The sequence below is a fragment of the Pezoporus occidentalis genome, unplaced genomic scaffold, assembly GCF_034315485.1.
Source record: "Pezoporus occidentalis ecotype Australia unplaced genomic scaffold, CSIRO_AGI_Poc_V1 ctg124, whole genome shotgun sequence".
Classification (NCBI taxonomy): Eukaryota; Metazoa; Chordata; class Aves; order Psittaciformes; family Psittacidae; genus Pezoporus; species Pezoporus occidentalis.
Genome location: NW_026913038.1, coordinates 2,612,755 through 2,638,942, shown reverse-complemented (window position 1 = coordinate 2,638,942; position 26,188 = coordinate 2,612,755). Strand labels below are relative to the sequence as shown.

General features: G+C 42.9%; 1 protein-coding gene across 1 annotated transcript in view; it reads left to right on the top strand.

Moving 5' to 3' along the window:
• The first annotated feature begins 3,586 nt into the window (after positions 1-3,586).
• Positions 3,587-26,188, top strand: part of NSG2 (neuronal vesicle trafficking associated 2) — a 36,366-nt gene continuing 13,764 nt past the window's right edge. The window contains exons 1-3 of the mRNA XM_062607728.1: positions 3,587-3,764; positions 4,214-4,364; positions 18,071-18,190. Of these exons, the coding sequence (XP_062463712.1) occupies positions 4,236-4,364; positions 18,071-18,190 (249 nt within the window). The 5' untranslated portion in view covers positions 3,587-3,764; positions 4,214-4,235. The remainder of the gene's footprint in view (positions 3,765-4,213; positions 4,365-18,070; positions 18,191-26,188) is intronic.

The window sequence follows — 26,188 nt, the reverse complement described above, 5'->3', positions numbered from 1 at the left end:
CCAATCAAATCAGAGTGGGATAATAAGAAAGAAAACCTAAATCTTAAATTACCTTCTCCCCCACCCCTCCCTTCTTCCCAGGCTTAACTTTATTCCTGATTTTCTCTACCACCTCTCTCTCAGTGGTGCAGGGGACAGGGAATGAGGGTAATGGTCAGTTCGGGTAGTGGTCAGTTCATCACACCTTGTCTCTGCCGTTCCTTCCTCCTCAGGGAAAGACTCCACATTCTCTTCCCCTGCTCCAGCTTGGGGTCTCCCCCGTGGGACAGTTCTTCATGAACTGCTGCAGTGTGGGTCCTTTCCAAGGCCTGCAGGTGGATATCCACTCCACCATGGACCTCCATGTGCTGCAGGAGCCTGCCTCACCATAATCTTCACCACAGGCTGCAGGGGAATCTCTGCTCTAGCACCTGGAGCACCTCATCCCCCTCTTTCTTCACTGACCTTGGTGTCTCCAGAGCTGCTGGTCTCACATATTTTAACTCTTCTGACTGCTGTTGCACAGCCATTTTTCCCCTTTCTTAAATATGTGATCACAGAGGCTCTACCGCCATGATGGGCTTGAGCTTGGTCAGCAGTGTGTCTGTCTTGACATTACCTCTGTCAGACATAGGGGAAGCTTCTAGCAGCTTCTTTGGTAGCCCCCTGCTAGCAAAACCTTGCCATGTAAACCCAATACATTAACATACTGTGGGAGACTTATTAAAAAAATAGAAGGAGGCATATATTCTTGTTGACAGAAGAAATGTATTGTTTATTCCTCCTGAGTCCCATGTTGCTCATATTGCTGCTTTGTCTTACTGCCTGTCACTGAACTGCTCTGTGTGGGTGGATGTTTCAGAGTTTGTATTTGCTCCGTAAGAAAATCAGTGTATTATTCTTTGGTTTCTCATCTTCAGTTAGGTTTGCTTTAATGTTGTCCCTAGAGAATATTCACTTTTAGGATATTACTGGCAATTTTAGGCATCTGTTTTTCTATAAAAAACATCCTGCTGTGTAAATTTACTCCTAGTAATTTGTTGGTTTGTGAAAGTGGCATTTTGCAAAGAGGTATTTCCAAACTGAAATGCAGCACAGTGACCCCAGGTAGTTACACGGATACTTCAGTCTCATGGCAGAAATGGAGGTTAATGGATACAATGCCAAGAAGGGCTTTGAGAGATTCAGTATCTCTCTGCACATCTCCCTCCACCACCCTGTAAAAATCTTCAGATGGTGCCACTGAAAGACGTTTAAAATGTGTTTCTACATAGAAAAGTCATAAGGTAAAAGCAGCATCTATTCACTTAGCACAGGGTCTTGCAGGTGGTACTCACAACTGAAAGACTTCTAGTGAAAAAGTGGCTCTATCTACCAGTGCTCAAGTGCTGGCAGCGTCGAGCTGTGTTCTCTAGGTTATATGGAATATCTCCAGCAGAGTTTAGTTCTGTTTACTTATCACTAGATTTGCAGCTACATGAAATGTATTTTACAGTGGTAATAATGCACAAAAAGGAATGGGATTCACCTCGCTGCCTCTATGCTGTGTTATTCTGAAGAGTATTCAAGTATAACCAACTAAAGTCAATATATTAAACTCTGCAAATGTATCGGTGTGTTCAAGTGAGTAGACATGCTGAGCAAGCAGATAACCTTATTTGCAACCTTATTTTTCACTGTGTCACCACACTTCCCATGGGTTTGCACAAGTGATTCTGGAGATTTAACGTCAGTGTGTTTGTCAAGTTGCTTCAGACATCTCTTAAGTCAGAGGATCTGCCTAGTCCTCGCTAAGGTAGTATTTTGGCTAGCAGGATATTCACTGCCAATGTAGATGTGCATGAAAATGATTTTGTTTTCAGATCACGGAATGCATTTGCAAGCTATAAAAGGCATCATTTTGCTTTTCAACAAAGCATTCTCTTGTCCCTTGGTAATTACCAGATAAAGGTGGAAAACCCCAATGCCATTTCTATGGAGTTACAATGCAATATTCCCTTTGTATTTTTTAATAACATTTCCTAGACATTCAGTTGAAAATAGCCATTTTGCTGACAGAGGAGCTAGAGTAGTTCAGATATATGCGTTCAGTGGGAGATAACCATAGAGTCTCTGAATCTTTTTGGATGGTCAAATAATTTCAGGTGATAGAATCTGTAATGTATTGGAAGTTCGGGAAAGAGTTGCTGCAATCGCACTTTCTTGCTTGGAGCACCTGTCACTTGGGGAGAAGCTGATGAAGTTGGGATTGTTCAGCCTGGAAGAGGCTCAGAGACAGGCTCTGCTCAGCAGTGCCTGGTGACAGGGCAAGGAACAACGGGCCCAAACTGAGACACAGGAAAGTGTCATTCACTGGCTCTGGCAGGAGCCTGGTGCAGTACTCCTGCAGGCTTTGGCTCTGCATCTACCAAGTTGGCAATGTCTGGGACAAGACTGGGCTTTTGTCATCGTTTGTGAAGGCTGTGCTTGGGGATTTTCTTGCAGCCACCACATTATGAAAGTCCTAATTATCATCCTGAGCCAACACATCACAGTGACATTCATCTCTGCATGGAGCACGAGAAAAGGACTTTGCTGGGCTTATAACTTGCTATATATTTGCACAGATGCATATATATATATTTGTGTCAAGGGTCAATTTCTGGTATTACTACAATACTAAACCTTTAAGTTGTAGTAATTTAATAATCTTTAGTGAGTATTTTTTACGTGCTTCTTCAGATCTTTAGAGCTAGGATGCAACCTGCCAGCTTTCTTTGTAGGAATCTATTTCTGGTCTAGTCTGCAGCAACCTGAAGTTGCAGTTACCATTAAAGTTTTGTTGAATCTTGAGCTGAACATGCCTCTGATGAATGGGTTCTGAGGTGACTTTCTCCTACTCAGCTTAAGAAATCTTTCCTGAATTTCCTGAATACGAACTCCTAAAACCTTATGATGTGATTGATTTATTTTTTTTTTCAGATGGTTCTGAGGACATCAAAAAGCTACCTGCCAACAATTTTTAACGCTCTGAGCAAAAGTTATTCCCAGTTAAGTTTCATATATAACAGAACCTTATTCTTAAAACCAAAGAACTCTCTTGGATGAAATTCACTGTTGAAGTTTGGCCTTAACGTGTGATACAGAAAATTCCAACCAAGCATTAAACCCAGGCTCTTTAACGGGCCGTGTGAGGTGATGTCAGCAGCAGGTAGTTTCAGCTGCCTCATTTCTAACCCCTGCCCCATGTCACTTCTTGCTCTAGACGCTGACCCGCTGCACCAGGACCAGGCTCGTACCAACACATTCCTTTGCTGTGTTTAAATGAATTTTCACAAGTGAGCTCAGAAAGGCTTTAGTGTGGAAACAGTTCACGCCTTTTAGGAGTATATTTAGGTCCTGCAGGAGATGCCCGGTTGCAAGCTCCGGAGGCAGATTCCATGCCTAAACCCGAATCAAGCTGAATTCACCCGGAGACCCCCATTCCCTGCAGCGCCCTCAGCGCCGCCGCCCGCCCCACTCGCGGCCTGCAGGGGGCGCCGCCGCCCGCCGGGGTGCGCGGCCGTGCGCGGCGGGGACGCCAGGGGGTGCCCGAGGCCGCGCTGCGGGCGGGCGGCGGCGGCGGGAGGCGGAGGGGGGGAGCTGCCGCCCGCGCCCGCCCTCAGTCGCGCTTGCGGAGCCGCAGCCGAGCGCAGGGCGCAGCGCTGTCCCTTCAGCACCGCGCCCGGCCCGCAGGCACACGGTAACGGCAGCCTCCGAACCTCCCGCGCCGAGCCGAGACGCCGCCGGTGACCGCGTGGTTTGCAGTAAGTAGGGGCGCGGGAGCGGCCCCCCCAGCATCCACCCTGCGGAGCTGGGAGAAGGGGACTCAACCCCCGGGTGTGGGGCTGGCAAGGCAGGGGCTGTGCGCCCTCAGGGGGCTGCAAACAGAATGGGGGGGGGGCGGGTGTCAAAGGCAGCTGTGGGGCCAGTGGGTGACATGCTCCATCCCCATGGAGGTTTGGGGGATGCCGTTGGCTACGTCGGGGTGTTGGGCACACAATGGGGAGTTTAAGGGTGTCTGCATAATGGTGGGGTATCTGCATAAGGCACGTCCAAATGTGTGTGTGTGGAGTCGTGGTGTGTTTGTGGTGTGTTCAGACGCCCAGGTGGAAAAGCCCCGGTAACCACTACGCCAAGTCGAACGGAGCAGGGTGAGGCAGGAATCCTCCCCTTCCCGCTCCCCCTGTGACATTGATCATCTTGCTGGTTTTAGGTCTGGAAAACAAGGTCCAAGAATGGTGAAGCTGGGGAGTAATTTGAACGACAAGAACAACAAACAACCATCCAACGAAGATGGTTTTCAGACAGTTCCTTTGATCACACCTTTGGAAGTAAATCACCTGCAGTTCCCGGCTCCGGAAAAGGTAAAACAAAATCAGCCGGTGCTCCTGCATGATTATGCACACATACATGCCCCTTGGCTTTCACTGCCTTGGTGACTTACTGCTCTCTGATGGTACGAACAGTGGCATTGTTGTTTATTCAATAAATAAAAAGGGGTTACATTTCATAGTGTGTTTATCTGTTTTAACATGGCAAATAAACAGGCAGCTGCCTCCCAACTCCTTCCCTCCTCCCCCCCTTCCCAAATATTCACCACCACCCTTCATTAAATACAACTGGAGAAAGCTTAGCGTGTTTCTCTTGTAAGCACTGGAGAAACCGAGGGGCAGTTTACAATGCATTATCAGTGAGATTAATTGCCTGTGTTGCAAGTAATGCAGCAACTCTTCCAAAATAAGCAGCTATTTTAATTATCTCAGTTAAGGTTTGTTTTCTCCATGGCTCTGCAAAGCTTGTTTGCGTTGAGGACGCTGATTTCTCTGGAGAGAGCAGCTGCGCTCCCCCAGGCCCGGGACGGCAGTGGAGCAATCCAGGGATTCATCTCCCGGATTGGCTCCATCCGTGGGGCAGCTCTCTCCCCTGCCCACTCAACATTCTCAGAACTGAATGTAGCACTAAAATGCCCACATATGTGCATCAGCGATTGGCTGTGGTTTTGTGTCCGGGACCTTTTAGATGCAGAATGTGCCTGGGAATCTTTTGTCTGTACCGATGCGGTGATGATGCATATCGATACAACCTGGTGCCAACATGATGAGACTGTAAAAATCTGTATGCCCAGCAGTCCTTACAGAAACAAAGCTTGTCTGCAGTGTAGTTCCCAGATACCACAGAGATGGAGCCAGCTCACCCAGAAGTACAGACAGAATGATTAGATCTCATAGGATAATGGAATAATAGTAAAATTAACACTGATGATTATTGAACATATATCCTGCTTTTACTGTAGTACAAAATGAACTTTAAATGCATTAGGAAAACATGATGGATGTGATAAAACTGTCTAGATAGGCGAACTATGTTTATTTTGAGGTAGAGCTGAGTCAACTGCCTTTACATCCTGGGAACCAGAGCTATGCCAGACAAAAGAACTAGCTTCACTCTCCATGTGCCTCATGGAGCAACTTTGCTGCATTCAGGAGAGTTACGCTTCCATGAATTGTTGTGAATGAGAGGCTAAACCAGCCCTTATCTATAAATAACATTAAGCAAAAAAATTCAAGCAAAGCAGTGTGATTTATGATAAATGTCTGAAAAGCTCTGAGGAAATTACAGATGTGTAAAAGTGAGCTCATTTAATGCTAGTACAATGGCTCATTAAGATCACGCAGTGTCACAGGATGTGAAATTTAAATGACTCATGGAGCAGGTGAGGCACGGATAACTTAGCAAAAATCCTTTCAAGCTAATAAAGTGGTAATGCGTGTTCTCAGGACCAGCACCTTCTAATTGCCTGTTGGTGAACAAATACTGGAGTGTATTGGTCTGGTGTGATTCCTTGCTGATTTTTCTGCTTAAACATGCCTACATCAATAATTCACATGTTGTTAGGTTACATTACCTTCATTAGCATACATTACTGCCAATGCATCTACTGACTTCCATATTTTTCTTTGCTGGAAGCATGGGATGTATCTCCAGGAGTGCTAAGAATGATTCAGAACTCATTAGAGTCAATGGTATTGATTTCTGCAGACTGCTTCAGCTCCTGTGTGCAGTAGGCCTGGAGTTAACAGTGGCTGGCAGTCCGTTCTCAAGAAGGAGAGGTTATTTATGATAAAAGCAAAATAATTCATAACCTCTTTCCTTTGCTCATAGTGGAGCAGATTACGTTGGGGTGAGTTCACTCTGAGGCAGAGGGTCCCTTTAAAGACCTGCTAATAAGGAGTTGAGCCTCAGGTGAAAAGCTTGGGCAAAGGTTAAGTGATGGGGGAAATTCCAGCTTTGTACCCAGTAAAGCAAAGCTGTTATTGAATGCAGTCAGACTGTGAGCCTGAGGAAGAGCAGACGTGGATTTCAAATCTTTCAGAGTGTATTCGTATTTGGACTTGCCTTGCAGTCAGGGGGTAGGGTTAAAAAAACCCTGAACAATGAAAATCGATTTGACTTTTTTTCTGTCCATTCCTAAAACCTGCCAGCTGTTGACTTTCAGCTTGGGAGAATGCAAACATAAGCCAAGGTGGTTTCTGTGCTTCTTGCATGGGATGCTGCATAAATGACCAGAACCAAACCAGCTTTGGTGGAGGGTTTGCGTGCAACAGCTCCGAGGCGGTTTGCTCACTTGTTTTTAAAGTCAAGCCCATCTCTCCTCGCTGTTAACCACAAGGCGGCAATGCTCCCAGCCCTGCTCCTGGCCTTCCCGCCTGCTCCTGCCGATCACAGCGCCTTTGCCATCGCAACAAAGCGCTGCTAGTGTGCCCGGGCATTGTCCTGTGAGTGCTGGGGAAAGAATGCAACCAATCTGCTAAATACTCCCTTGTCTGGGCTTCTCTTTGCCATTAGAGGGTATCGTCATTTAAGAAACTGCGAGCCCTTGACCTGCATCTAACCTTGGGTCCAGGGCATCCAGGGTGCATCAGAACCAGAGCAAGGAGGTTTGAGTGCAGCCTGGGGCTCTGTACTTGCCCTAGCTTCAGTCTGTCTGAAGGAGGAGTAGTGTCAGCTTTGGCTCGTGATTCGAGAGTGTATGAGGTCTGTGCTGGGTAATCCAACTGCTGTTACTGCCAGTGTGCAGTAATACCTTCACTCCGTGTGTGTATATTGCGTGGCAAGGGTTTGCAAGCTCTGTTAATATATAGGCTTTTTTCCAGTTGAGCCTTAGACACCTGCATGCACATTGGAGGAAAAACAAGCCTGTTTGTCCATAAACTTACCTTTGCAGATCCTTAAATGCACCCCACAAAGCCTATGGAATCTACAGACTAAAAAATACGTTTTTAAGGCTTTAAATACCTGACTTTTTCTTCATTTAAAGATGTTTTTATAGCAGGATCACTTGAAAGTCACTCAACGTGACTGTCAGTATTAATCTCTGTAGGTGTTTCACCATGGATTCATCTCTTTCAGATGTTTTCAGTGTCTGGCTCCCCTTTTAGAGAAAGAATACAGAGAAAGAATATAAAATGGAGCTTTTGCTCATGTGATTAATCCCTGGAGCAGATCTCTTTTCAGATAGCTCCTTGATTATAAGAAATGATGTAGGGGTAGTAGGAGGAAACACTTTCTTAAAGGTATTCTTAAACTTACTGGCTGTCCTTTTGGGCATGCTTTCCTAACAGGCTTGTTTTGCGAAGGGCTGTGTGCTTAGCAGCTCCCTCTGACTTCCACCTTGATGCTGTTGGGAAAATGCAGGCAGGAATTCAGGAGGTTTGAATTTGGCAATCTTTATTTAAAATTATTGACCACTGAACTGACTGTTTCTTTTTCCACCAAACGGGGATGATTCCTCCCAAGGCTCATGCTATTCCTTCTGCAGCATCAGCATTCTCATTGTTCTGCCAGCAGCTGTATGGCTGCAAGGGGAGAAACGTACCCGGGACAGTAATTTCTTCCCTAGGGTGCTAAGCCTGCTTAGTTAGTGTATTTGTATTTATTGACTACCTTCAAGCATTTCCCTCATCCTCTGTCTGTTGCTGGGGCGGCATTTGCAGAAGGCAGCCAGATGCTTTTAAAGCATTTTTCCGTGGCTTTTTTGCTGGAATCCATCCATGTAAGAGGAACAATAGCCATCACCAATGACAAGCCTTTGACCTGGCTTTTTATGTCTCTGAATTTCATTTCTTCTTACCCAAAAAGCCAAAAAAAAAAAAAAAAGAGAAGTCTTTTTTCTTTTAGGACCAAAGGGGAAAAGGCTGTCTGTTCACTTGTTTTCCTAGGCACAGACAAAGTGCTTTGGCTGTAATTGTTACGTGTCTCTGCAATGATAATGTTAGAAGATACGCAGCTTTCCAGGGACCATACTGCTTCACTGAAATTTTAAATGAGACCAACGACTGGGGACCCTTTGGTCTCATAGGCTTGCTTCAGTTTGCTCCAGCAGGAAATGCCTCTGTTCTGGCAGTAAAAATCCCAATTTTACATAATACAAAAGTGCATAAAAGCCATTGTCAGGGCTGAAAAAAAAACATCCGGCATCTCTTTTGTGGTGAAGGCTGCAGAAGGCTTGTCATGTGGTCCATTGTTCTCCACTTTGAATGCATCTGGAGGCTTGAGAAATAATTTCTCTGGTGACAAATTCCTGCCATCCAGTCCAAGAAAGAAAAACAGACGTAACTGCTTTCTTCAAATGCTTTTCCCAACCCATGCGCCTGCCTTTCTCCCTCCCTGGCCTCACCCCTCTCTGAGTAGCCGTGGCCACGCGTGTACACAGGGTAATCAAGAGTTCCTGAAAATCAGGAGGGTCCCTTGTGTTCACAGCCTGTCCCTATCGGTTTAACAGAAAATAATGTTTTGTCCTGGCCAGCTGAGCAGGCATAATTAATAGTATGCTGGATGAGTGCTTTTGTACCTAGGGGACTACTTGCAGCTCCATGCAGAAATACCTATGTCAGCCTTCCCTCCGCGAAGCCCAGCAGCACATGGTGGCTGCAGCCAGCCTGAAGGCACATGCTGTTAAGGCAACATGGAAGTGGTTTGGGGGTGCTGCTACACGTGGTGGGGCCAGAGGCAGCTCAGCCTCCCCTACTTCTGTCTGGGGGGCTGCTGAGGCAGCTGGGGTAGGTGGCTGTGCTCCTGTTCATGCTGCTGGTGAATGTGGTGGGATGAAGCAAACAGCAAAAGGAGAGATGGGGAAGGGCTAGTAATTGTGGCAGTTGAAGGGAGGAAGAGTAAAAGGGGGAGGAGGATGCAAAGAGAAAGAAAGCATGCATAAAAGAAGGGAAGGAAACAAGAAGAAAGCATTACAAATATGAAGGGGTGGGCAGGTTTTCTTGCCTTTCCCCATCCTTTCCTTTCTCCCCTTGGGATACTCTGCCTAATCTCTACGAATACTGAAGTCTGAGACTTCCTCTCCTGTGGCATTGTCCCCCTCCTGCACTGTGCAAATCCATTTGTCCTCTAAATGTGTATTTGAATGTAAACATCGCCTCTGCTCATTAAGCTGTAATAAATACTTGCAGCAGCACGCCCTCTGGCAGTATGGAGTTTCTGGGGTAGCCTTTCTGATTTTGTTTGCGTGCTTTGGACAGCCCTGCTCAAGGGTCTTGGCAGTTCATGCTCCTCTTTGGGTATAGCTGCTGTGGGACCACCCTTCTCCTAGCACACTGAGCACCTCCATCCACAAGCTATCCGCTCACAGCAAGGACTGCCCTGCAACCCAAGCATGTGCCCGCAGCCTTTGCAGGCACCTGGGGTGGCATTCAACTGCCTTCCTTGCATACTGATAACGCATGGCTGCTGCAGATCTTCACCAGAGAAAATCTTGCGATTTGTATAGCCTGTGGAGAAATTTTCTCTTCTTTACTTCACTGCTATCAGTGACTGAATTAGATGGTTTTAAAGCTAGCTTGTGCCTGGTTTTGTGAGCTCCCTCTCTTAACCCCAGTATTGTCTGCACTGGAATTAGAGCTGTGTTCTGCAGAAACAGCAGAAATGGACACAGGAAAAGTCTATTAGGATATAGATGTTTGGTTAAGTCTGTTGTAATCTATTCTTTTTTGTTTCTTTGTTTTCTAACATAAAAGCCCATTGCTGCAAGTAGAAGTTGCTTCAGTAAGATCATGAAGTGAACCCCATCTACCAGTTACTTACTGGTCTGGAAAGTAAGACTGCCCAGGATTCTTGTCTAGTGTAAATCAGTGTAGTTTAGATCAGTGGAGCTCTGCTAATTTACCCTGGCCAATTTACCATCACTACAGCTGTGAGATTGATTCTTTTGTCTGCTTTGCTGTACTCTCTGCTGGCTGAACCTACTGAAATCCATTTCTGTCACCCCTTCAAAGCCTCCTGTGGGTTCCTAATGGTTATGGTCACCTGGGGATTTGTAGGGAGACTTAGCAGGATAATTTTCAAGCTCATTTTGTGCTTGTGAGCTATGCCTTTCTCTCCTCAGCTGCTTTCAGCTTCCAGTGCAGCCCTTATATTCTGCGCTGCCTTTCATTGGTGATGCCAGGGCTGATTATATTTGCTGTCTTTGTGCTTTTATGATGTTCCTTCTGCCTGGAATACCCTCTTGGCACTCACTCAGGAGACCACTTTTTTCCTACCACCCTCTGTGAAACTCATTTCCAGCACAACACCCATTAGATGAGCTAAAACGGGGGAAAACAGCAGAGTGTTTCTGACTGTGGCTTTCTCCATTGACTATGGATTTGATCCCAGGGCATCCTTTTCTTGAATTTTCCTTTTTGTTTTCTTTTTGCTGCTTAATATTTCAGGCATTTTATGTATTCAAATGGTGACTAGGATTCCATGGGGACCACCATTACATACACCTCAAATGCTTATTTTAATATTAATCTCTGAGAAGTCTGCCTGTTGAGATGTGGTCATCCTATAGATTTGGAAGCATAGCTGCCTCTCCCCTGGAATGAGACATAGTCATAATTATTTGGGAAAGTTCTAAAAGACCTAATTGTCTAAAAATCTGAGCATTTGCAGCATGGTGATGGCCAGGTAGTCTGAGATTACTGGTCCACCCTGTCCAGTGTGTCCTGTTTCTAGCAGGAGCTAGTGCAAGAGTTAGAAGGAGGTGCAGGAGATGCTACAGTAGGTATGGGGATGCTACAGTAGGCATGGAGATGCTCATGTCTGCCAATGTTTCATCCTAAGCCTGCAAAGAAAGAGATTGTTTTAAGCCCTAAACCATGATTTTTTCCATCTCTTTTCCTATACTCTTTTACTGCTGTGTATTTTCACTTCAGCTATTGTTGGCAATGTGTACATCTCATTTGCTCTTTGAAGCTGGCAGTGTAGGAGGATTAGAGCTTGTAGGTCACTGGAGAATTTTGTGTGTGAGCAGGTGGTAAATTTTAGCCATCCCTTGGCTTGTACAAGCACATAAGCATAGAAACCAGCTCAGTCACAGCAGATTTAGTGCCAAGTCTGAGGGTCACCATCTTGGTACCACCAGTAACCTGGACAGCGTGCTACAGCTGGGACATGGTCTAAGGTCTTTCTCAGCTCTTGATGCTCAGTTGGGTGATGAAGGCAAAGGAAATCATGATGTGTAAGTTTCTATTTTCTGTTCTCTCTCTGCAAGGAATGAAGAAAGGCATGGAAACGAGTTAAGCCCAGAGTCTCATTTTCATTTAAAAGTGAGCATGACTAATTTACATGGAAACTGCTGGGGTGTTACAACCATTTTGTGGGACTACAAAGTCCATCTTTGAACCTGGAAGAAACCTTTATCCTTAGTAGGAGAAACACATTTTGTTTATCTCTTCTGTCAATCTGACAGCCACTCCGAGTGAGAGACTCTTCATTATTAATAATCCTGGGAAGTAGTATTTTAAATTTTTATGGTTTGCACTTTGCAGCACCTGAACCACAATATATTACATACACCATGGCAGTGAAGTGGGAATTACAGCAGGGCTGCATGTCCTTTGCTAAATGAATAATTTATAGCTTTCACAATGCCAGTTACGTTAAATATTATTACTCATTTCTTCAGGGAAAACCATAGAGCTCAAACGCACATATAAAGTGGCAATAAATGATGTTACATTTAGCCAGTTGGAGACAAGACTCAGAATTCATATCAGTTCATTTTCTGAAACACTTAGTTCATCCCACTGCAGGAAAATCCTTTTTAAGGTTCCATGCTTAATGTGATATTTTTCCATTTGTCACATTTCACGTCTACTCTGATCCTTCCTTCTCAAAGCAAATGCTTTTAATATAATCCACTTGGTTAAAAGCTTGCTTTCTTTTTTCTTTCAGCATCCAAAATCTCTAGTTTTCCCAGCACTCCCCTACTGTTTACTTTCTCAAGGTTGCTGAGGATGGATTTCCCGCTGGTGTACACAGACTCTTATCTGTTGTTTCTCACCTCAGCACACCTATAATTTTCCAAAGCATCACTACAGAAAAGGTGCCTGGTCCTGCATTCATTAGAGCCGAGGAAAGCTTTCCTATTGATTCCAGTGGTGTCACTAGCAATAAGCCAAGAATAATAAGTGCATTTAGGTTCAGGACTCAATAAATGTATTAGCAAACAGGACCATTAGAAAAATCTTGTTTGTGTGGAGCAGCATGATAAATATGGCTTGTTGTCCCATTGTGTTTGGGTTTTTAGAACTTTTACAAGCCATTCGCTATTGGCTGCTACTGAGCTTTTGCAGGAAAGTATTTGAGGGATTGGAATGAGGAACCAGAAGACGCAAGAAAGAATAAAAAGTAAACCCTTTCAAGACATGGAGAGTGTTGTTGTTACAAGTGCTAACCTAGGATCACTGAGGACATCAGTTCTGCAGAAAGCTGCTTTTTTCTATGCAGCATCTGACTTACTACCCACCCCAGCCATATCTTGCTGTCCCTTAATCCCAAGAATGTTACATTTGTATGGAGGATGTCCTGGAGATACTATTAGCATTCAGTTAATGAAAACCTGAGAAAACCTGGTGCACTGTGAGTAGTAGCAAGCAGTGGTCTGTCTTCGTGACACAACCACCAATTGCTGATGTGACTCAGCACATTACTAAACCTCTTTTTTATAGTATATTCCCATAGTACTCCACCAGTATTATGGAATACTGGGGTCATGCTGGTCTGTAAAGTGCTTTGAGCCATCTTGCAGAAGAATGTCACAGGAGCCCTAAGCATCAGGGTTATAGCTGGCTGTGAGAAGGTGATTGAAGCCAGTTTAAACTCTGATCTGTCCAAAGCACTTAAATGCACACTTAACTTCAAATATCTGACTAACATCCCCTCGATGTTAATAGGACTACTCACATGCTTAAGTGCTTTGCTGAACTGGAAGTTAACAAGTACAAATGCTAGATAAACTTGGTTACAGAAGAAGCTTCAAGGACTGCAGTGTGGATTCCTCTAATTAGATGTCTTTTCACTGGTGCATGGAAGCCCTTTTATCTCTTCCTATATTCTTACAATCAGTTTGCAAACTCCATCTAAGAAGCAACTTTCAAAGAATGTTTTTATGTCAGATATGAAATGAAGAAGGATTATTTATTTGTGTCCCCTTTATTGCGTCTGCCATGAACAGCACAGTCTTTCTGCAAGTTAAAGGTGAAGGGTCTCTGGGAAATCACAGGATCATAGAATAGTTAGGGTTGGAAAGGACCTTAAAATCATCTAGCTCCAACTCCCCTGCCACGGGCAGGGATACCTCACACTAAACCATGTCACCCAAGAAGAGGTCACAGCAGCAACATAATTTGCATGGAGATTCCCCCAAGCTAGTGTTCATCTAGCTCCATCTGCAGTATAGACTTTAAAGGACTACAGATAGGCTGGCCTAAGCTGGCAGGGAGATTGCTGTCTTTGGTGGACCATCGCAACACACAAAGTGAGGCACAGGCATAAGCTGGTGCTGGATCAGGGATGATGGAACACAAAGGCTGACTAGTGTCCAAAAAAGTTCAAAGGCTATTTATCCAGCAACTGCAAAGGCTCAAACAATCCAAAAAGCTGATGGGGCTGTTCTTGCTTTTAAGTATTCATTTTGTAGGTGTGCAGGTTGCTTCATGAGACGAATAATAATAATAACAATCCCCTACTCTTGCAAGTTCATGTTTGGGGATGCCAACCTAAAACAGCCAGACCCTTCTTACCGTGAGGAGTGTGAGTTAGGGAGCATGCAGGAGGAGGTGAGAGCTCAAGGAGGCAAGTGCAGAGAATAGGCAGAATGGTGTTTCTGCAGTGGGGGTAGAGAGGGGGTGAATTGTTTTCCTTTTAGGAGTATGCAAGAGACTATTTGTCCATTTAAGCACTAGTTCGATTGTCTGCATTTATTGTCTGAACTCAGGAGGCACAGCTAAGAATTGCTGCCAGCTCTGGGAGTTACAGCAGTTCATTTCCACCTTAACAGCATTGCAGGGAAGGGAATGAGGAGATGGGCATTTCTTTCACTTGATCTTGCTTGGAATTGCAGTCTGCACAGGACCCCAGTTTTACACTCCCTTTTGCTGTTTCAATCAAGAATAACTCTACTGAAGTCAGCAAAGCTGCAAAACGAACAAGAAGAGAGAATGGGGATCATTCTGCTGGCTGTGGTTTGTAATAAACGCCAGTAGCTCTCCCAGGAAACCTGTCATGGTGTGAGATGAATGTACCTTGTTTGCATTGAAACAGTGGGATCCTGGGCTCTGATCGAATTGCTCTGGGGCAGCCGGTGATAAATGAATGCTGATCATTGCACTGACTGTGGAGCCAGTGGGGTTTTTATTACTGTACATCCAACAGCGATTTGGTTAGAATTTCGGGAAGATTTTACTGCCAGGAATTTTTTCGCAGTGACAAAGTGGAAAGAAAAGGTGCAATTGGACTGATGGCAGGGAATGCGGGGTGGGGAGGGAGGAGGCAAATCTGCATTCCCAAATCAGAAAACTGGAAAATGAAAACGGAACAACCAACCAAAATAGCAAGCACCCAATAATGATACATATATAAGATTAACCATTCCTTTTCTAAATTTGCACTTAGATTAATACTTTGTATTTTGAAAAGTTCTTTTGATAGCTCTCCTTTAAACCTGTTTAGAGACACATCTGACACATGCATGGGAGGCTGTCAATGTAGCAAATGCGCTGCTAAAAGCCCTGTGTGTGGGGTGTGGTGTATCCCTGTATTACCATCTGACAATGCTCGCTCCTGTCCCTGGGTACTGCCAGGGGTGGTCTCACTAGTGCAGGAGGCTCGAGGGTTGTGATGAGCACAACTCAATTTCCAGAAGCCTTTGCGTGGGCATCCTGATGGCAGCTTGTTGGATGGAGAGGGGGTGAATGGCTGCAAAAGCGGGATCCATGCGCAGGCTTATTTATTTAGACTGTAGGGGACTGAACTGTAGTTCTCTTCTTCTGCATGTGCACACCGTGCCCTCAGCAAAACAGCATTTTTTATCGTTACTGCCACAATGTTGAATGCTACCCACACACTATGGTTTTCTGTCTGTCCATTGTCATTTCATTTCTGTGCTCTCTTTCAAAGAGGAGACCTTACTGACTGCCCTGGCTTTCTTCTGCCAAGTAATTCCACCAGGTGCCTGACAAAGATACTTCTGGAGAGCAGATATTTAGCTTTTGCGATGCCAAAAGGCATTTAGCAAAGGTATTCCTTACCTGCTCTACTAAAGCTTTTTGATACCACTGCAAGTTTCTTTGCAAAACACTGACCAGCAGGATGACCATGGCTCTGTGCACACACATCTCGCTGCTGGCACTGCCAGCAAGTTGTGTTTCAGTGGCTTCTGATCTGGCTGGGGACTGAGCTTACTTATTTATTCACAGACGTGATAGACACTGCTACTGGACTTGAATCTGATGCCTTCTGGTTTATTTTCAGTCTCATGCTGTATCCCTGTAGACAGCATAAGTCAAACTTTCCAGCCTATAGGGTACTGGGTGAATGTAACAGCAGTTAAAAAATACCCGTAAGAAAGCTGGTGTTAATGACAAAGAATGGAAGAAAATTCAATTATCTCTAGATACAAGTAAGGCTTTTAATTTATTTTTATTTTACTGTATTCTGGCTTCATGGTCCATCGTTAAGAGCCAACATCAGAGCCTGTGGAAAAGCCCTCATATGCATGTAAAAATTTTGTCTGCAGCTAACATATCAAGCAGGAAGCATGAATTTGGGAGAATTGGATGCTGCGACTGGTCGGTTTGAAAGCAGAATGAGTGCAATTTCTGAACACTGGTTGGCAAGTGTTGAGGGCTGACGCTCTACAATTTGCTGTACAGGGTTTACAAAAGGGCAGCGAGAAGATTGGGGGCCAGCTGCATGGAGGCCTGAGTGCATTTGCCTCCTTTTGAGTGAGAAAATGAGGTTACTCCTTGTTTGTAACTCAGAGCTGAGCCGGTTTGTTGTGGCTGGAGAGAGAGCTTTGCTTTATTTGTCATCTCAGAGCACAGTGGGGCTTGATTCAATACCAGATTCAGAGTAGGATTAGGGTTCATCCCAAACCCTCTGAAACAAGCTTGTCCCTATGTGTCATTTCCCATCATCTATGTCATGTCATCAGAAATCCTGAGTTCCAAAATGCTAACACAAATAAATATATTTGGGTGGCTTTTTGTCCCCTCTTCTTCCCAAGTCTTAATGTTGCAAATGCTACTGTAATAAATATTGCTGAGAGGGATTTGCTGAAGGATGTAAATATTCATCAGTCTTTAATGATTTGCATTTGAATCCAGAAAATTGGCTTATGACTCCTCGCTGGTTTTCTCACTCGGATTTGCACATGGCATTAAGCGCAGCAGGATTAAATACCTGGGGTTTTCTGTGGTCCAAACCAGACTTTGCTATCTTCATTTGGAAATAGGTTCTTCATTAGCTGGCAACTTAGCCTTGTGCATCGCTTAATCTTTTTCAATCCCTCATGACTTTTTGTTTCTGACAAAGAGCTTTAGGATCACTCTTGTCACTCTCACATGAACCAGTCACCACTCCCGGAGTGTTTAATTTTCGCCTTGGCAAGGCTGACGGCTGTCAAAATGTGAGGCCAGCAAGATGAAGTGTTGACCCTGGAGTGGAGAACTTCAGTGTTCTATCTTTTTGTGTTTAACGTATCAGAACCTTGCGAACCACACCAAACCATTGTATGCTTTGTGGACCTTATTCCTGGTTGGGAATCCTGTGCAGAAGGACCGTGTGTGCTCACAGCCACAGGCCTCCTCTCTAGGAATGAGCTCCAGCTCTTGGCTAGTGCTGAATTGCCGGGGCCATTTTGTCTTCTCGTGCATTCTCCAGCTAGAGTACAATAGTGTGGCTACACTGGCAAGCTCTCACAATGCTCTTTAGCTATATAGGCTCATGGGTGGGTAGTCTTTTAAGAGGTTTATGTATAATGAGGTGGATACGCTCGCTCCTCTGAAGGGCTGTTAGTTTCAGAGCACAGCCCCGATGCTTACCCCCCTGGTGGCAGTTGGCATTATGTGTTACCTTCTCTGTTTGGTGTGCATTTTACCCACAGTATTTAGGGTCATTCTAGATTACAGATAAATTCAATGCAAATTGACAATGCAATATTGGGAATTTGACCTTACCCTTTTAAAAGCCATTTTAAAAGTGTAAGACACCTTGTTTTTATAAGATTAGTAGGACCTGGATTAGTCAGCAAATGAAACTGAGGAAAACCCAAATGGTTTTCTTCTGGGGAAAACCCAAGCTGATAGTAGAAGATTCATACGAATAATCTGGAGCCTGAATAAATGAAACATCAAATGGCCAAAATTTAAATTTGTGTAAGTGGAAGTTTTTAGGATGGGGCTATAGTGAGCAAGGGCTCTTCTTTAGGATGGGCTGTTACTCTGCATGTTCTGCCTGTGGGATATGATATAAACATTATATGCCTAGTCCTAAACAAAATAGGTGTCAAATATTTTGTTGTCAGCTATTTTAGGACTCAGTGTGCAAAGTTCACTGTCCTAGATCTTTGGGTTTGCCTGGCTATTTATTTGTCTCTCTTAGTTCCTGAGGGCATAATGAGTTTCTGATAATTTGTGGTTCTAAGATATTTTTGTAGGTCCAGGGAATGGTTTGTATAGACAAGCTTAGATAACAAAAAGATGTGTGGAGAAACCTTATAAGTGTTGATATTTTCCAGGTAATTGTGAAAACAAGAACAGAGTATCAGCCTGACCAGAAGAACAAAGGAAAACTCAGAGTGCCCAAAATTGCTGAATTCACAGTCAGTTTCACTGATGGAGTAACAGAAAGGCTAAAGGTAAGAAATGGTTGTTCTGCTGCCTTGTGATGCAAATGCCATTCACTTTGCAATAACTGAATCAAAGTGACAGTAAAGACATAACACATTTAACACTCCACTCATCACTAGGGTCAAAGAGAGGTTTATCTGCATGAGTAAAAAGCTTTTTTCTTTAGGACAGGCATGAAAATGCGTTCATAACTAAATCTCAAGTAGGAAATGTTTTCCTTTTCCTACTTAGGAAAAATGAGGAAAATATTTTCCAGCCCAGGTGGAAAGTAAACCAGGATTGAATCCTTTTGCTTCTCAAACATTTGTGTTTAAAAAGAATAAAAAATATCACAGGGAAGGTTGATTGAAAGTTTGTTTTGACTTTAAAAAGTTCTTTTGTCTTCTAGTCAAACCACCCTTTTTGTATTTAAGCTATTTTATTGGTATATAACTACATCATTATAGATTAAAAGCTATTTCAAACTGTATTAAAAAAAAGAGATATTGGACAAGTACCCAAGCATATCCTGTCCTGTAAGCAGGTTTGGTTCACAGGAGTTGGAATTTTCTGATGAAAAATATTTCCTTGAGAAATTTTTGTCAGGTTGTACTCAAACATAAAAAGAAACTCAGGAATTATTGAGTGTCACCCAGTTCCTGTTGACTGCAGCATCTTAGTATGGCTCAGTTCCTCCTAAAATTTGACTCCAAGCATGTAGCTGCTAGTATTTTCTTCCTTTTCATTGAGAAAATACGCTGCTTTTCCTAAAACACAGAGCATGGGTGTGATAAAAATGTGAGATCTGATTTCACATTTCCAGTCAGAGGAAATATCAATGATTTGAGCAGGGAGGGAGTGGGCAGTGCCCAGATATAGTCCTGTTCCTTGAAAAGCTAGGATTGGGTTTATAAATTTTTGTGAAAGCATATCATAGAATCGTCCTTAACAATTAAGGAATTGACTCAAGGAACTAATAATCTTTCATTTGGCCCAGCTGTTCTTAGTTTTGCAAGGAATAAAAAAGTGTATTATCAATCAGTATTTCTAATAATTTAGAAGAAAAATACACTTTTAAAATTGGAATTTTATCCAGGAAAAATTGTTGCCATTTACTCTTGAGAGACTTCAAGATAAAGCCTGTTCAACTTGGAAGGAGAAATGTTTAGCTACTCTTTTATGCAGCACTACCGAACAGCCCTGTTTCTGTTCTTTCCAGAAAATACCTTACGTATGTTTCACAAGAACAATTCTGCTTCTTTCATCCAGGATATTTAAAGCCATCATTTATTCTTAAGAGGTCTGTGAATAAATGTTTATAGCTTCTTGGTGGCTTTTTTTTTCCAGTGGACATCATATGTTTTGATCTAGGTTACTTACCAGGGGCTTACACGCTGCTGATTTGACTGAATTCTTCACTGATGTTATTGCATGCGTACTACCTATTTACCACCAATAGTGACTCTCTGTTGGTACCACTTGTAAAGTAAACAGTGAATTAGCCACAGTTAAATCCCCAGTCTTGAAAACCGCAGCAGACGTTTTCCAGTGTGAGCAATGTACAAATCAGAAACAGACACAGTGTGCCTGAGAAACAGCAGTAAATGTAGAGTTTTCTGGCAGTGATGTGTTGGCTTGTGACATGCAATAAATGGCATTGTTGATATTTTAGGTAATGGTGCTTCGCTGGGTATTTAGAACTTAATTCTGCAGCCCTGAACAGTGGTAAAGTTAGTGTAACACCAAGTTTTAATCCCATCAAAAGATCTGGCCTTGTTACTTAAAAAAGCTATCAAGAGCATCTCACCCTCACACACTGGGTATGCTGGAGACCCATAAGGTACAGTTATAGCTCATCCACTGCCATGAATATATCTCATTCCATCTACTCCTTCTATAGTGTGTCTTATTTTTCCCATTCTTCAAAGACCCAACTTGCTGTTGCATTCAAACCTTTCATTTCAGTGTATTTTTTTCCTCTCCCCTTCCTATTTTTGATGTGGTTCTGCCACTGGTCCCACCCCTGTGTGCCCAAGGACCGCACAGCAGCAGGCTCAAGGGGGCTGGAGCTCCAGCTATGTGCACAGTGCTGACAGAGGCTTAAGCTGCTTTCCCCTTCGCTGCGTGGTGGGGATGGCTGTGGGATGCCTCTTCCTATGCAGCCTGGCAGCATGACAGTTTCATTTTTAAGCTATTTCCTTTCCCTAAGGTCCATATGGTTTCCATTCTCTGCTCTTCAATGTCAACTTATTAATCACTCAGCCTCTCGTCTAATACTGGATAAGACTATAAGCCTCTCCCTGCCTGCTTTTCATAAGGCTTCCATGTATCATATTAAGTTTGTAGTGTTATTTCCTGACAAAAATGAGCTGAGATAATAGGTAATATTTAATTACCTTTTGTAAATTTTTTTTTATTGCACCACATTTTTGTACCAGTGCATATTTTTAGTGAAGTTATTAAAAACACTGCCCTCTGGTTATGAGCAGGACTATTATCTAGTACTGATGAAATCATTGTGCATTTGTTTTTTGTAAGAGGAAAACATAGAATACTTAACTTTTATTATCTCAGTTTGGCTACACTTTCAAAAGCTTAAATATATATATATATATATATATAAATGAGATCATCAGATTTTATTTTGCTGGCTGGTTGCTTTGTATAGCCTTCCAGTATGTGGTGCATTGAAAGCATCATCCACAACTTCTTGCTAACACGCTGATTAAAACTACAGGTATTCATCTATATTTGCGACAGGCTCTTGGTACTTCTACACTGTAAATAATCTCATTGATTTCTGCAAGAGAAATGATGAAGGGAAAGGTCAATAGTCCATCCAAGCGTAGATGTTCCATTGGTTTAGTGCTTTCAAATATGAGAGCCATATGGGAAATGCATGTACAACTAGTGTGAGTCAACAGCAATGTTTGAATTCAAGGGTTTTCATAGGAAGCCATTTTGCTACTACAGCTCTGCTAATCTGTGTACGAGGAGCAATTCTCCTCCGCGCTAATAACTTCTCTGCAAGGTTTCAAAGTTTTGTTTCAGTCTATGATGTTCTTTTCTTTCCACTCTACTTCTGGCAGAACTTGGTATGGGAATGTTCTCAGGGGAGAAAGAAACTCTTCCCAAGTTCTTGGGTTTTTTTCCTGAGTCATGTAGCTGCATTATACAGAAGAGCGAAATCCCTGGGGAAATTCTGGGACCGTATGAACATGGCAGTCAAATCCACAGATGCCCTTTGCTCTGCCTTTTGGGTATCTTTTATTGAAGAGGCTAATGAATTATTAGACAACTTTCTCGCATGAGCAAGCCAGAGCCAGAATTTAAGCTTATGCATGCATATTTTTCATCCATCCAGAATAGCACAGATCTGAGCTCTTTAATTACCGTATAGAAGAGGCTGTCCCTAGGCAACGGTTCTTATTTCACACTACCTCTTCCAGGAATTTTAGATAGCTTCTGCAACTTGTCACATCTCCTAATAGATGAGATTATGATTTCTTATAGCTCAGCACACAGAGTCCTGGAAGTCTGACCAATTAGGCTTATTCTTCAGCTGGATGAGTCACCCCATACGTACTTTATAGCAAATGCTCAAATGGTTGTGTGTAGATGGGTTACAAGGAAATGGTGTTAAAATAATACTATGGTAGAGCCATCCATACATAACAGAAATTTCTTCCATCGTTTTACTCCTCCACAGAGAAGCAATGACAGCAGTTTTTTGAAGCTGATTGGCAGTGATTTATAGACCTTGCCTCCTCCATACAGTTTATGCCTTTGGAGTGTGTCCCTCTAAGAAGTTTTTGAACTCCAGAGATCTTATTTTGCAGTAATGATGTATACCAAGGTTTCTGAGTCTGGAAGGGAATGGTGTCTACTGTTTGCTTTGAAGGTAGCTCATGTTACCATGCTTTGCCATCCAGTGGTGACAGCAAGGTGCATTAGAAAAGGTATGCAAATGTAATGACATGATTTGTCATGTTCCTATGTGGGACAACAGATCTAACCCTTTGCATTTGAGGTAGGCCTTACTGCTTCTTGTTCCTATGTTTTCCTATGTTACAGCTTTTAAGAACAATCTCTCTTATGTAAGCATCATAATTCCCTTGAGTTTCTGCCCTTATTTCTTTCTGTCAGTACTGAAATGATATCAAATGCTCCTTTGCTTTTCAAGCAGACTATCCATTGAATGAAGTCTGTTACTTCTGGGGGATAGGATTTCCAGTGATTCCTTTTGTCTTCCAACCAGTCAAGATAATACAGAAACCAACAAGAAGCATTTTTAAGGTGGAGTGGATTTCTACCCATTTTCTTGACTGTCACTTAGCTGAGCTTGTGTTCAAGACATCAGCACCCTGCTTAAGAAGAGACAAGCTGGAGAGCAGTGCTGATGGCTTTTGAGCTTCATGCAATCAGACCCAGTGAGTTCAAGTAGACTTGTTCTAGCCCTGAGTTTGCCCAGAGTTTTCTAGCTCCAGATAGCACCAGAATAGGTACTAGAGTGGCCTTTCAGTGCAGTTGTACAACACGGAGCATCGGGTTGACACTCATTACTGAGTTGTGCAAATTGCTCTCTTTATTACAGTTAAGTTCATGTGCAACCAGTTTGATCTCTGTTATCACTAAATGCCATAGAGCTACTTGTTACTGCCTTTTCAGATAGACAATGATTTAATGAGTATGAGTTAGGTGTTACCTACCATGGTTATCTGACTTCTCAAGTCTTCCACAGTTCTTCCTTTTTCATGGATCATTTTCTTGAGAAAGTTGAAGCTCGGTCTTTCAGAGCTGGGGTAATTAAACCATGTTCTTTTCTTTAACAGAACAAGTTGGGAGTGGGTGTATGGGGGAGAAACTGAGATATTTCAGATGTTTCCTTATGAGCAATTTATCTACCTGGGAAAATCATTTTCAAGTATTGAGCATTACTTCACTGAAGAAGACTGGGAGCTTCACTCTTTTGCTACAAGTTGGCAAGATCCATTTTCAGAGTCATTGGCTGTGTATTCCATTCCTCTTGAGTATGCAATGACAATATATTTCTTATCATTAGATCAGCCCTCTCATCCCTCCGCCCTGAAACTGCTCTGAGACATGCCGATCCAGTAACTAGTGGATGTAATTATTCACCACATTTTTCATCAGGTTCTTAAAATATAGTGGAACCCGTTCAAATGTTTCTGTTATTGAAATGCTCATATTGAAACGATTATTTTCCTCTGTCCTAATGTGAAAGACTTTGAACAAAATCAGTCTTCAGCCACACCCTACAAAACAGGCATTGGTGCAACAATTGTTCATTATCTAAAGCCAATATCTGAAATGCTTGGCTCCCAGTTAAGGAAGATTTTGTCTGGGGTAGGGCCAGGGCTTGATTTCCTGTTGGTGACAGCTTTGCTGAAATGGAAGATGCTTCCCCTGCTTACACCACTAGAATCTGACCCATTGAACCCCCAGGGTACTCTTGTAGTGAAAGGATCTTCACGTGACGGGCATTGCCATTTAGAGGAAAGTCCTGGGCTATATACTTGTGGAGGTAGGTGGTTAGCAGGTCTTGATCAGTTTCTTTCTGCAGGTAAGAGCTGCGGATGTGGAGGCTTATTCACCCCCTTTGGGAGTTTTCAGCTACTATCAGGCAATCTCCTTCCCCAGTGGGCTCAGATGCAGAGGGCAAGTTCTTCTTGCAGGGGTGTCAGGCAGCTCTCGCTACACCTAAGTCTTCTCCCTACAGAGATGCAGTGACTTGTTTGTGGAGCCCAAGCTTTGCCTTGTCTTTGGAAATTGAATATTTTCCACTGCAATGTGGAGGGCCACAGTTTCTCCTTTCTCAAAAACCCACTGCCCAGCCCTGCCTGGGTTTGAGTCTGCTTATATCTGATGCAGACTAGCACCTGCATGGATTCAGACTCTTACTTTTGGTATGCATGAAAGGAATTGAGAAATGTTGCTCATCATCTTTCTGCCTGAGCTCAGAAATCATTCTTCTCCTCCTCTGGCTGTAAATGGGGAGAGAAGAGGATTGGTCATACCTGTCCTAGCTGGTCTCACAGCTTGCATGAAGGTAGATTGATGGAGCCATTAGTGATCATCAGTGACAATTTGGAGCTTTGAGGATGAATCAAATGTGGCTTTGTGGTTCAGCTGCCAGAAAACAGGTATTTCTGATCACATCCCCAGGTATGGTGCTATAAACTGTGCAAGGTTTCCCCTCTCTGGGTAAAAGTCTGTGGGTTTTGTGAGTTCCCTGCTAATACCTGGCTTTCTGGTAAAGTCACAAAGAGTTTCCATGTCTAAAACACACAGAGGAAAAGCGTATTTTGATTTAACTAGAATGCTCTGTATAACTGGCTTAGGGCCCACGTAACAAAGCAAAAAAGCCCCAAACAAATGACATGGCTTTTATATGAAATGGATTATTCTGTAAAGTATATTTTTGTTTTATATTCCTTTTTTACAGAAGCACACACACATACTCTTTTGCAAAGTCAGAAACCCCACCTCAAGTATATTTTGTTTTTGCCATCTGTGAGCAATGACAGAGCAATCAGCTGCGGAGATTTGTTCAGGGTTATTTTTTTCCTTTAACTGATATTTGGAGAGAAGAAGAAAGTTAATTGCTATGCAGAAAATGTCTAAAAATGGAAGTCACAGAGAATATTCACGTCTAAGGATTTGTGGGATAGACCTGCTGAATCCTAAACCATGATATATGGGAGGAAGAAAGGAGTTAAAGGGTAGAAAGCTCAACAGACTCTTTGCTTTGGTACAAAATGCTTGAAAAAGACTTTTATAAATGACTGCATGGAGATACCCATTCTGCTAATTACAGAATGTAATTGAAGTTTACATTTAGTCTGAATGATTTCTTACACTGCATCTTTGTCTCCAGCAACACAATGCATGTTTCGTTCTGGCACCTCTGTCACCCCACAGTAAACCCTATTTGTTGGGTAATTTTCTTGTCAGCAGGTGAAGTGGAATGAAATATGCTTAATGCTAGTTTGGTTCTTATAGCAAAAGGGACCAAATGGGATGGGGGAGAAAAGGGTTTTCAGCTGACCAAAGATAAGGCAAAGTTTATGGACTATCATGAAGTGCATTTTGAGTCTTGTAGCCAAACCACAGAATGCTAAAAAAAAAAATAATAATCAGGGAAGTGAAATGCTTCACTCATACTTTTTTTTTTTCCATGTAATGTTTCATTCTATCTATTTATAAAGCAGCGTAAGCCACTGATTGAATGTTAAATAGACCTGAGCTCCCTCTTGTTAGTACTTGCAGATGTATTAAGCCTGTTGGGTCAGATCCACAGCTAATGGAACTGGCCTCATGCCTTTGAAGGCATCATAATCAGCTAGATTATTCATTTTTGTTGTTTGTTTTTTAAAGAGTAGCATTTGTAAGTCGTTTGCAGCAATAAAGCTTCCCATTTCTAATTTAAAATGTAAAGGCTTTTAATTCTTAAGTTACCCAGGGGACGCTTTGTTCACCAAATCCTCCCTTTGTCCTTGTATGAAGCACCCACATAATAAGAACAAGTTTTTTTTAAGATAAATGGGTGTACTGGACCATGAATACTGCCATCTTATTAGCTTTATTTCCTGACCCGTGGTGGTAAACACTGATGCTGAAATGCATGTGAATATGTTGACCTTCCTGAAGGAACAAACTTCCAATTTAATTCATTCTGTTAGGGGTTTTTTCAACCACAAGGGTGCACTGATCAAAGGTGTTTTAATTTGTGCAAGCTTGACCTTCAGTTTCATTTTACCTAAGAATTCCGTAGGACTGGGGAGCGGAAGGGAAAAGATATCTTGTGCCCCGGCATACAAACGCTTAATTTGTTCTGGGCATTCTTTAATCCAGTCTTCTGTTGTTGATGGTTGACAAGGAAAATGATAGCGTCATATGTAAAATGAACATACAAGAAAGCAATGTCTGAGGCAAACACACATGAAAACGTGCCTGGAGGAATGCCGTTTTGTGCCTTAGCCCAGTACATCAGTGCTCAAGTCTGA